The sequence below is a fragment of the Puma concolor genome, chromosome A1 (genome assembly GCF_028749965.1).
Source record: "Puma concolor isolate L17-30 chromosome A1, mPumCon1.1.hap2, whole genome shotgun sequence".
NCBI classification, from domain to species: Eukaryota; Metazoa; Chordata; class Mammalia; order Carnivora; family Felidae; genus Puma; species Puma concolor.
In genome coordinates this window covers 93,599,816-93,613,030 of record NC_141667.1, presented here as the reverse complement: position 1 = coordinate 93,613,030, position 13,215 = coordinate 93,599,816, and the positions used below count along the sequence as shown (strand labels likewise).

Here is a 13,215-nt window from a genome sequence, read left to right as displayed (position 1 = left end):
CTAGATAGAATTATCAATAGTATATATATTTCTGTAAGTGCGACTTGGAAAATACACTTAATCTTTGTGGATTTTAAATTTGTGCCAAATAGCATTATTCTGCCTCAAAACTACAAAAATGAATTAATTTAACTTTTCAAGACAGACTCAGAGTCCAAATGAGTTTTAAGTGGAAGAGAGAAAATTAAGCTGGAATAACACTTATCCCGTTCTCACATTAAACTTTGGCTCTGCAGACGGTTTGTGATCATACATTATTAAATTCATTCCACCCATTGTGATCCACTCTGCACCACCAGATCCCAACTCTGCAGATATTACATAAGGAACAGGATAGCACTGCAGTGACCAAACATAAATCGAACACTCTTCAAAGCTGCCTACACACATCAGGAAGATTGCTGCCTCCTGCCTCTGGTGGACTCTCATGGAGCGTAACATGCTGTGTGCAGGATGGGAGCCATGCATATGAGCAAACAAAATTTGCTACCACACTCCCAATTGTCCTCCTCATCGACTGCCTGTCATTCCACGAACTAGAAAGACACCTCATGGCTTTGGTAACACTGAATAGGGCTGGATTAGAAAAAGTACCTGGATTCTGGTCTTGCATTTATTCAACAAACATGTATTGATCACCTACTATGTGCCAGGTAGTGGTTCAGGTGACTGGATATATCAGACGAAGATCCCTGTCTACCCTTGTGGAGTGGATGGACACATGAAGCAGAGATGGATACAATTACATAAAAATAAGTAGAGTAGAGGGGTGCCTGCATGGCTCAGTCATTTAAGCACCTGACTTCGACTCAGGGCATCATGTCCTGCTTCATGGTTCGAGCTCCGCACTGGGCTCTGTGCTGACAGCTCAGAGCCTGGAGCCTTCTTCAGATTCTCTGTCTCTCTCTCTCACTCTGCCCCTCCCCTGCTCATGTTGTGTGTATCAAAAATAAATGAATAAATGTTAAAAACAATAAGTAGGGTAGATAATCAGCGCTACAGAGAAAAGGAAGAGAAGGTGTGAGAGAGATCGGGGTGTCCGAGGAGGGGCAGAATGCTGCTGAGAGAGAAATTTCATTAAGAAAGTAAGAAATGAGCCCAGATTTGAAGAAAGGGAGGGCATTAGCTGAGAGTCAATTCCCTCATCAGCCATGCAACCTGGGACAAGCAAGTAAAGGCTGTGAGTCTTGATTTCCTCATTTGTACAATGGGCTATTGGTCTAGATGATCTACACTAGTTCTTTTGAATTCTCAAATTCTATAAACTATGATTTAACTTATGCCAACATTACAGAATGGAAGCAATCCTATAGTGTAAAGTGTCACATATGCTAAATGCTGTGAATGACACAGGACTTAAATGTTCATTACGATAGCAATAATTTGGAAGTATCTCATTACACTCACTCGTTTTTCAACAAACGTATGTTAAGCACCTACTATGTGCCAAGCACTACTATACAGTTGGGGCATTACAAAGCTCACGGTCTGATGAGGCAAGGGAGGCACGTTAGTTAGCAAAAAGGAACGCACATTAAACTGGAACAGAGGAGTCGTTTGGGACACACAGCGAATGGAAGGACCAACCACAATGAGTGGGAATGTCCATTTCTGTCAAGGGTTCCTGGTACACATTATCTTTTCCTTTTAATATTCTTTCAAAAAATTTAAAGTAGCTTATCTGTGTTTACCTAATAAGTATGTTAAGGGAAATATTACTTATGTTTGGAAAGCTTCAGTTTCCATAGGAAAGTAAAAATTATAAGATGATGTTTAACAATGTTGAACAAATCTTAAATTGTGAAATTAAGGAGGACAAAGAGGCAACTTATAAAATGTTTACTCCCTTAGAGCTAAGGTAATGATATGGTTCTGTTAACAAATGAATTTGAAAAGATAACCACTGGGTTTCCACTGGTATTTGTGCTCCTTTTTCTATTTAAAAGTCAGGGTTTTGTTGTTGTTGTTGTTGCTGCTGCTGCTGTTATTATTTTTATTATTTTTTTCACAACTATTTATTTATTTATTTATTTATTTATTTATTTATTTTAAATGTTTGTTTATTTTTGAGAGACAGTGAGAGACAGAGCACAAGCTGGGGAAGGACAGAGACAGGGAGACACAGAATTCAAAGCAGGCTCCAGGCTCTGAGCTGTCAGCACAGAGCCTGATGCGGGGCTCACACTCACGAACTGCAAGATCATGGCATGAGCTGAAGTCAGGCGCTTAACTGAGTGAGCCATCCAGGCGGCCCTCAACTTTTTATTTAAATTCCAGCTAATTATCATACAGTGCAATATTAGTTTCAGGTATAGAATTTAATGATTCAACACTTCCATACAACACCTTATGTTCATTACAAGTGCCTTCCTTAATCCCCATCACCCATTTAGCCCATCCCCTCCACCCATAAAAACCAGTTTTCCATGATGGTTAGGAAGTAATAACCACAACGACAACAACTATTATCTAACGGGAGCTTATTGTGTGCCAGGTTCAGTACTAAGCACTTTTCCATGTATTACCTAATTTAATTCTCACAAAACTTTTTGGAATCAGTGATCATGCCCAGTTTCCTAGATGTGATAACTGAGACTGGAAGAGATCAATTGTCCAAGCGCTAAAGCCAGTAAGTGGCATAATGGGTAAAACTCTTGAATTTGCCGTCAGAAGACCTTCTCTTGAACACCAGAGGCAGGAAGTGCTGGCTCTCTGACCTGGATAAGGTCAAACAGTTACATGTTCAGGATAACTGTACCTGCTTTGCTTTTCACATTGGTCAATGGGAAAAGGACCACAACATTTCTCTTCTGTCTTAAGACTTGGACTTTAAAAAGCATATTCATCATCTCTGAACTTCTACTAGTCATTGAAAGTCTACACAAAGAGTTTTGGGCCTGATCCAAATATTTAAAAAATTGTGCTTCTGTGTACTTTGGATTTCCATACAAAATCCTTCCCAAAGATCTCAAGTTTCAAAGGATTTGGAAGTTGTTTGACTAGACACATTATGAAATGAGGAATATAATCCATTATTTGAGAGGGTTATGGAGAAGGCATTAACGAGAACTGTCTCTTCCTGTACAAGTACTTGAGGAAATGGCCCTCTCCTATATTGAGAGCAGCGTATGACAGCCAATGTAATATCTTGACTGCTCATTTTTAGCAGATTTTATGGACAAGTGACATTTGCTTTCTTGTGTAACCAAATTGATTCAAGAAAAAAAAAAAAGAATAAATTAGTATGCGTGCAATTGTATTTAAAGCTGTGTTCCCCCCCATGGGAATCTGGGAGACTTTTCATCACCAGAAAATTCTTTTCACTAGAAACACTTTGCACAGGGACCTACCCTTGCTGTTTTTTTTTTTTTTTCCTGGTAATTTGACTTTTTTTTAAAAAAACCCAGATTAAGTTTTTTTGTGCCTATATCTCCATAGAACTTTCTAAAACAAAATTGGCAGGAAGCCTTCAGAAAATTAATTAGGTAACTCTTATGCATGAGATTCAAGGATGTATTAAAGTGTTGAACATCTTTACCATTGCAGCCAAGGAGAATTTGAGGGTGATGAGCATTATTCCTCTGGGTGTTACTTAGGCCTGGAGAACTTAGAATACAAAAATCGATATTTAATGAAAAATGGGAGATAGAAGAAGTATTTTTGCAGTAACATGAATCTTGAGCAATTTTCTATCCCTGAGAGAAGCATATACTGCTCTTCAGTCCAGTTCAGGAATCTGAGATTTAGATTCCTAATTTAATCATCTGACTGCAAAATTCATAGAAAATTCACAAGGATTTCAGCTCCCTTGAATCCTTTCTGGGCCAAGTTTGATTAATAACAGTTCCAAATGTGAAAAAATAATGTAGTATTTCAGCAAATAATGAAGGTTGCCTACTTCAGTGATTATCTACTTTGCTGTCTGCTTCACTTTTGTATTGTAAAAGACAACGGAAATTGTGGCAGACCACTGGAGGTGTTTCTCTGAAGGACTGAAGAATATGAAAGTTCCATCTGAGTACAATCATAAAGGAAAAAGAAAACTTTTCATTAAACAAAAGTAAAGATGATGAATATTTAGAGCAATTTTAAAATAAATTCTGACTTACGGACCTAGCATCAGAATACTGTCCCAAATCACCTTTCAGTAACAACTTCCACAAGCAAAGTATAGGCCTATGAGTGTTATTACTTGAAAGCTGTGAGTAACTTTCTAAGAATAGGAATTTACAATTAAAATGAGGTGGACTACCAGGTCACTTAAAAAAGTTGGGTAGTGTATGCAAATGATCTGGTTAATTCTGATCCCTGTGTAAGAAATTCCTTTGCACTAAATTTCAGCAGAATATATGGGTTGGAAAGGCAGGAGCAAACCAAGTTTTCCTTGCTGAGATAACTTGAGTCTTAGAGACTCCCTAGAGTAATTTTTAACATGTTAACACGTTTTAAAAATAATATTTGCATACTCTGGGTGCACTTTAGACTAAATGGTTTGTACATAGTTCATAATGTCACAGGAATTTAATAATTACTTGAAACCACAGCTAGAATTTATTTTATAGAGCGCTTCAAACTGCTATTGTTAATGACTAGGTATTCCTATTTTGGCTGCATTTAATTCTGTGATTAGATGTTAAAGGATGTTATCCCTCATTAGAAAATCTCTATGTGTAAATACCGTATAGTCTTTGGGAGACAGCCTGGATTCTACTATACACATTCAAGGGAACAGCTGAGTCAGCAGCTTGCATAGTAAAATTTATGATTATATAATTCCTTTTCATGGTCCAGCATTGGAAAACTTAAAGCTGCGGGAAGCAAAGAGAACTGAAAGAGAGATGTCTAAAATAGCTAGACGTCATCAAATTCAGAATTCGATTTGTGTAGTCATAATATAATACAGGAAAATACTTCTAGCCAGACTAGCATTTGACCTTCACCAACCATACTTTCCAACAGTGGATGCGGTTTTTGGAGTCTATGCTTTTGACCTTGAAGATGTAACTTAATGTTTTATGTCTCTTAGCAAACTTACAATACCTCTGGTCCTCAAACCGAGCTCATCTAAAATTAATATCTTCGTGTGTTTGAACTGTTAAAGTCTATAATTCTTATTTTAATTATTCAGCCTACAAGGGCAAAGAGAGAAGCTGCAAACTATCTTTTTCTTATTGCATAAGTCTGTCGGCTTTCTTAGTGCAGGATGTCCCTCGTCTGAAGCTGGGACTGAGGAAACAGCTGCATTCTACTGCAGCCTTAAATCCTGCTACAGCTCTCAAGCTTAGGATTCAGCTGAGCTGCAAAATATGCAGGAGCAACACATTGGTCTATGGGAACTAAAGCTTTGCCAGAGGAGATTGTCGTAAAGTGAGTTACTCTTTCCTGAACCTTAGCTTGTCCCACTTTCATTTTCACATGGTTTTTCTTAATGATTACTCGAACAGAATGACTTTCCATCGTGAGTTTTACTTCCTATTTCTCCCTCCTTTCGCTTACATTTAAATAAACTTTATGCCCTTCATTCTACTTGGAAGACACCAACCGTAGTAAAAAGCCCTGAACAAATTGCATCAGCCCCTTGCGGTTGGACATTCCTAAGCCATTCTGCTTTAATTGTCCTCAATTCTTTACTGTAATGCAATAGCATTCAAAAACCAGAAAAGCATGTTCACCAATTAACAGAAAGGAAAAGAAAAAGCCAATGCAGCAGAGCTAAAATTAAGAAACACCAACCAAGCACCCCAACTCCAAGTAACTTGAAATTAATTTGACTTTCATGAGAACCTGCGTTTTCTTACCTTGGATGTGAATAACTCTGTCATGATCTAGAGTATAGTTGTCTGAATGATGATCGGCCCAGCAGATTGAAATCAGCACCAGGAGAAGTAGACTCTTCATCATCTTTATAACCCAAAGAATCTTCTTCACTGTGAGAGCATCACATACAAAAAGGCTTGTGAGATTTGGAACCCTTTGGAGTGTTGCACTGCACAACTTATTACCGCCTTATCATCATAGAATGGGTCTGTAAAAATATTTAACCCAATCTGTTCAGAAAGTTACTGTAGCTGTCTTTGGGAGCTGAAGACTGCAGCTTTGAACAATTCCAGTTTCCCTTATGCAGCCAGAGTCCAAATAGTGTTTAACTCTATCTTTGCAGAATTGTAAATCTAGAGATGTAAATCAGTATTGTTTTGATATAGAGAGTTACAGTTAGTTACAAAAAGATATGGCAAGGATATAAAAAGACTTTAAAAATTATTTTGATCTCTGAATTTGAAGTATTACTTAACAAAACCACCATCTGACATAGCTGCCCTGCACGTGAGTATCACCGGGTCTAATTAGAAACTGAATCTTAAACCGGAGCAAATGAAAAATATTTGCATGAAACTTGACATCGTCATTCATTTTACATGTGGATTCCTAAGCAAGTTGGATTTGCTTGTTCTAAAGAAGAAGAAGAAGAAGAAACAAACAAACAAAAATCCCTGATTAAGTAAAAGCAGCACATTTATTACAGATTCACTTACCATCTTAAACACTGCTTGGGTCGATGGTGAAGAGTTGAAGATTATGGACAAACTAGGTTAGAGTTGTGCATGGTACCACTGCAGTCATCCTGATTGATTTTTCATTCATTCCTCCCTAAAATGCTGACGCACCAACTTAGAGTGCCAGGTGGGGTCTCTGCAGTCAGCAGAGGCACGGCTGCAGGGAGCGTCCCTGCCAGCCTCCCAGGGCAATTATGCAAATGAAGGGCTGAGACGACAGCTAAGCACAGCCCTGGTCCTAAGTGAAAGAGGCAGAGCCCTCACTTGGCTGTTCTTTACTGCGAGACCAATTTGATCAAAGGGGACACAATGCCCCCAAACGTTGTCATTGGAAGGGCCAAAAAGTGACTCCAAGTGATACAAACCTTATGACCTTGGCAATAGCTGCCAGGGAAGAATTTGAGTGTAGCTCCTCTGTTTCCATGTGAAAGCCGAGGCAGATATTAACAAGGGCTTTCTTTTTTTTCCCATGCACATCGCAGCCTTAACAACACTTGGCTATTTTTAAAACTGAAATTGCACAGTACTGGCTTCTCACACTAATTTGTTTCTTCCAGGAAAGCCTGACTCCCTGGAATACTCATTACAGAGCGCTGAGTCTGTTCCTGGAGGTCCTTGCAGGCCTGCCTTGACTCCAGAGCCTGATGACACATGAGACACAGGCGTCCCCGTCTCTCCTGGGACAGAAATCCCTCTTTGCGTTCTCCTAACACCGGGCATTGCTGTGGTGCCTGTGGCTTCAGTCTTTCATGTTAGCTTGAACCCTTTTCTTTCTCTTCCTTATGACACAGAAAGAAGACAGTGGATGAGCAAGTGAAGAAACTTACTTTTCCAGGACACTGAGGGTGTCACTTTTAAAATGTTATTTGATTTGCTCATCTTATTTTCTGAAGTTCACTTGACTGTGTCTCTGAGGTTTTTTGGAAATGCTTGTTGTTGTTTTTTTAATTTTAAAAATATTAATTTTTGAGAGAGCGAGACACACACAGAGCATGCGTGGGGCAGGGGTAGAGAAAGAGGGAGACAGAATCCGAAGCAGGCTCCAGGCTCTGAGCTGTCGGCACAGAACCCAATGTGGGGCACGAACCCATTAACTGTGAGATCATGACCTGAGCCAAAGTCGGACACTTAACCAACTGAGCCACCCAGATGCCCCAGAAATGATTACGTTTTTGAAGATACTGACTTTTGTCCATAGGAATATTATTAACAAATACTACCTCTTTTCAGCCCACAACTGTACTTTGGGTGAATACACATAATAAAAGTGATCTTTTCAAATTTGGAATATAATGGGGACAATTCCATACTCAAGCATAAGACAGTGGGGAAACCAACACAAGAGGTATCATGGGCTCTCTCCCTGCTACAGGAATCAAAGGAGAGGGAAATGTGGGGCCACCTGGGTGGCTCAGGTGGTTAAGCATCGACTTTGGTTCAGATCATGATCTCAAGGTTGGAGAGTTTGAGCCCGTGTTAGGCTCTGTGCTGACAGCTCAGAGCCTGGAGCCTGCTTCACATGCTGTGTCTCCCTCTCTCTCTGCCCCTCCCCCCCACTCACACTCTGTCTCTCTCCTTCAAAAATAAACAAACATTTAAAAAGTTTTTTTTTTTTAAAGGAGAGGGAAATGTTGAAGAGGGAGTGGGAGGAAAGCATATATAATTTCATCACTTAAAGAGGGGAAAAATTCTAAGTGAGGGATCAGATGAGCAGAAGCAGAGAATTTGCTATGTTAATTTCCACATTTGCGTGGTCATTTACAGCAAAATTTATGCACACACACACACATACACATGCACACTGTTACAGTTGTACATCCTAGACCTACAGTCATCCTCATTTTTATTCACTTCTACTTAAAGCATATTCCACACAAATTTGTGCATCTCCTTTAATTCCATACCAGAGAATTAGAAATTGTATCACTGGAGGTTCTTTCCATTGAATTAACATATTCATTGTCCAACAGCTCAATTTTAAAATGCAAACATCCCAGGTGGGGTGAGGGGTATAAATAATAATAACAATAATAATAATAACAACAGCAGTTCCTTTTAATTGAATGTCTACTATTTGCCAAGTGCTATGCTAAGCACGATACCTACAATGCCTTGAGACCGTGAGACCAAAATTTCCATTTTTCCTGACACGGACAGTTACCTTGCTGAAGGTCACACATCTAGTAAGTTGTATTTGCTTTCAAGCAAAAGCAACCCCTACCCTGAGCTACGCTTGTTGCTCTGAAAGTGAAACTTGTTATTTGTTTTATTGCCTTTTTTATTTAGCCTCTTTAACTTGAAACTACCAAGCTCTTAAAACCTTAATTTGTGTTATATGTGAATATAAACTTTTTTTTTCCTACAGCTTATAGATGAGAAGTCAGATGGCAGTTTTGTAATATGACTGTGCCCTGCCTCACTTGTGATACCAACCTAGGGCCACAAACACTGCCTTGGTGCTCATGTGTGTACATACACACACACACACACACACACACACACACACACACACACTGACACACACACCATCTTCATTTTAACAAGGATATGGCACATCTTCAGTGATTTGTGACTCAAATACAGGCATGGGTCGGTGCACACTTTCAAGCACCCTCACTGGCGTTAACGCACTCCAGGCAGGATTGCGTGGGACTATGACATGCTAAGCTCCCCTAGAACGAACTTTAGGGCCACAGTGTTCAGGTGTCGAAGCCAACTGCACTGCGACGTGAGGTCCTAGGGTGCGGTCCTAGAGCACCAGGGCTGTGCCAGAGGCCTGCGTGCTGGTGCTCAGTGGAGAAGGATGCCTCGGAGGTAGCAGGTGGTCATGTGAGGGAATGAATTGAATCCTGCTTATTTGCATTTTGTAACTTTTTCTCTGAATATCCAGGTGTGTTAGGTAAAAAGTTTCAGTTTTTGATATGAGTAAAATTTAGGAAATCTAGGGGACCTTTATACCACCACCTATTTACCAACCTTGAATTAGCACTCAGTTCATCTGCAGCTCACACCATTGATGACTCTTTTTATAGCCGACCAAGCCTGGCTGCCTGATGCTGCAGCCAGCTTCAAGATGGGTTCAAACAGAAATGCCTGTGTTCTTGGTCAAAGACATAGGATAGGGCTGTAATTTTCCAGTGCTGCTTTGGTGATAATTAAACCGCTATTTGGAAGCAAGATAGTGTGGTCAACATAGAAGTCTAGTAGTTTGATACAAGTATAGATATACCAATACCAGTAGTCTAATAGCGAAGTGGCCAATTGCTATTTCTTTTTTTTATTTTTTTATTTTTGAGACAGAGAGAGACAGAGCATGAACGGGGGAGGGTCAGAGAGAGAGGGAGACACAGAATTGGAAACAGGCTCCAGGCTCTGAGCTGTCAGCAGAGAGCCTGACGCGGGGCTCGAACTCACGGACCACGAGATCGTGACCTGAGCTGAAGTCGGACGCTTAACCGACTGAGCCACCCAAGCGCCCGCCAATTGCTATTTCTTAAATACTGCTAAAATTTGTGTTACGATGGTAGCTACACTGTGACACAAGGTAACGTATAGGCTTGTCAAATCACTCTTGTACATCGGAAGCTAATGTAACACTGTGTGTCAACTCTACTTCAGTTTAAGAAAATAACAAAAAATAAAATTACTGTATGAGGTAGTAGGTTAATAAAACCCAATGGAAGGCATGGGTGCTGTTTTCTGTGCCGAGAGGCCTATGCCACACATTTCCTGAACCCATTTAATTATTATTTCTCAAAACAATGCAATTGAAGAATTGTGTTATTATACACATTTTACAGTTACAGAACCAGAGTCGGAGTGGTGGAGTCCCAAGCACATAAAACGAGAAACTGGGGATCTGGGCAGTCTGACCCCCTGAGCTCTGGCTTGCGCTCTCCAGCGCCACTCATGGCGTCTGTCCTTTGTGCCTTGAGAAATGCCTTCAACTCTCCCAGTCAGGTCTCCCAGATCTCTTACAGTTCACACAGGTTGGAATGCTGTCTTTCATCCCTTTCTCACTGGGTTATAGGAGTAGCACTTAATCACAGCCCTGTTTGCACAAGACATGTTTGAGTGCACAGTATGAATGCTTTTCTCACTGCACACCCAGCACCCAGAACCTCCCTGTGCCAAGAGGAAGAATGAATGGAAAATTGAATCTGGGAGAAACAGCTTTGAGGACTAAAGCAGCTGAGACTGAGGAGAGTTTAATACTGTGTAAAGAGTTACACTTATTATTATATGGAGAATGGTAAAAGTTACTTCTTCTCCACTGAGAACTTAATGAAGTAAACCAGGTTTCAGTTTAGTACTTGAAACTTAGTTTAGAAATTACAAGAATCAATACAAAGGTTGCTAAAGATTGACTAAGAATCTCCTTTGACAGAATTACTTCAAAATAGATGGAATCTTTTCCTCTTCGGTATCTTTTAAGTCTGATCTAGTTACAGGCAGAAGAGGGTTTATGATCAGTGTTTCTTCAAACTTGGTCAGTGGTAAAACTTGGTCAATGAAAAAAAAAAAAAGAAAAACGAAAGAGAAGGTACTCCAAAAGTGTAATTTTTCATTAGGTAACGTTAATCCATTAAAAAATTAGTTCTTTTTTGAAGTAACCTTTTTTTTTTCTTTTACCCTTTTGCTATTAGAATGGTCTTTATTTCATGGAATTAAGAGTTGTAGACTTCTCAAATTGTATATTTTTTGTGTGTTGAGCAATTTTTTTAAAAAAGGAATAACCTTATGTCAGTTTCTCTGTTGTTTTACTGTTGTTGGTTGGCCTTGTTTTCTGCTTTTAAAAATTTTTTTTAATGTTTATTTATTTTTGACAGACAGAGAGACACAGAGTATGAGTGGGAGAGGGGCAGAGAGAGAGAGAGAGAGAGGGTGTGAAACAGGCCCCAGGCTCTGAGCTGTCAGCACAGAGCCTGACACAGGGCTCAAACTCACAAAACCGTGAGATCATGACCTGAGCTGAAGTCAGATGCCTAACCGACTGAGCCACCCAGGCGCCCTTGTTTTCTGTTTTGACTCTACACATAGGTGCAATCCAGTTGTCAGACCTTTGACCCAAATGATGGCTAAGGAATTGACCCTAATGATGCGTTCGAATTGTTCAGTGTGCAGAGGGACACTTGGATTTTTACCTAAGCCCTGAGATTTATTGCACACATGGGGGTAGTAGAATGCAGAACTGCTTGGAATATACCCATTGCTCAAGAGAAAAGCCATAATTGAAAAAAAAAAAAGAAATCTTTGTTCAATGATACAACTCCCCTCAGGGAGTGAGTCTGTATAAACTTCAAGTGAACGTGGCATTTTCGCCTGTCATCTTGCATTGTTGTATGAAAACACAAGCTGTTGGAGAAGCTAAAGAGCATTTATGATGCCCTGAATTAGACGGCCAGCCATGGTCACTTTCTAATCTGGTCGTGGTCAGTCTGTTGCTTCCTAGGATCCTCATGACTCTCAGAATAACTTGCGTCTTAAAATGTATTAGTTACTTCTTTTTCTTCGTCTCTAGTTTGAAATCACCTACTTTATTTCCAGTTTTTCTCTACATTTTCCATCATTGTTTTATCTCTTCTTGTTTTTCCTCTCTACTTCTATTTCTCCACTCATTGAATATAAATCTTACCCTACCTCTCCACTCTTCTCTTCTTCCTATATTTTATTATATTTATCATATTATTCGATATTTGACACAATCATCTGATTTATCATACAAACCAGGGCATAGAATGTACAGGAAAACTATAATTACATGGAAAACAGTAGCGTGTAAATTGGAGCTCTTCTAGGCAGATGGGGAGATAGGGTAGAAGGGTAAAAAAGGGAAGACAGAATTTAGTTTCATTCCTTGCTCTGCCACTATCTAGTTATGTGACCCTGAGAGAAGTCATGCAGCTGCTTTGAAGGGGTCAAGTTTTTTATCCATCAATTGGAAAACCTGATGACAAATGTCAATGCTTTATACACAATTTTATTATTGTTTTTATGTAATTTTTTTCCTACTGGAGAGATCAGGCCCTCCTCCAATCTACTTATATTGCATTTTAGGACTGTCCTCCTCAGCAAACAAATTCATGGATTTTTAAAGGGATGATATCAATAATACTTGTTTAAATAGCCAATTCACTTCACTTACTGCTTTCGGCTGGTTATTCTTTGCCAGCTCTCTCTGAGAGAATATTGATGGAGTTTGGGACAAACTCAGCAATCCCTTCACTTAATCAAAGTGCATTTGCTCAAGCTGTTCATTGACCCACCTGAAACTGCTTTAAATAATTCTTGAGCTAAGAGTTAGACTTCCTCCAAACCATTTTTATGAAAGAGTTCTACAGTGGTTTTGTTTGCTGATAGGTTTTCCCAAATAAATTGAAACAAGGCGTGCATGATAAAAGTAGGAACTGTATTTGATGTTTATAGTGTTCAATTCTGCAAGCTTTTATTGAATATCTAGGGGGTGTGGAGGAAGCAGTGCATACACATATTAATAAGTTTAAGAACTTGTTTCTGAGTAACAGTCTGGCATTGCTGGATGAATAAATGAATGAAGCACATGTAGCAGGATTCTGATATGTCTAGGTCATAAACTATGTAAAACCCTAAACTGAAAGTAATACTTAAAAGTTGCAAACATGTCATTCAAAGTTTATTGGCA

The 13,215-nt window shown here is 39.5% G+C and overlaps 1 protein-coding gene across 3 annotated transcripts in view; it reads right to left on the bottom strand.

Annotated features, from left to right (window-relative positions):
• Positions 1-13,215, bottom strand: part of HAPLN1 (hyaluronan and proteoglycan link protein 1) — a 71,409-nt gene that overhangs the window by 27,122 nt on the left and 31,072 nt on the right. For 2 of the 3 annotated variants that reach the window (XM_086697351.1, XM_025924497.2), the window contains exon 2: positions 5,799-5,927. In XM_086697351.1, the coding sequence (XP_086553477.1) occupies positions 5,799-5,901 (103 nt within the window). In that variant the 5' untranslated portion in view covers positions 5,902-5,927. Of the gene's footprint in view, positions 1-5,798; positions 5,928-6,533; positions 6,794-13,215 lie in introns of those variants that run through there. The other variant, XM_086697345.1, reaches the window with a different exon arrangement.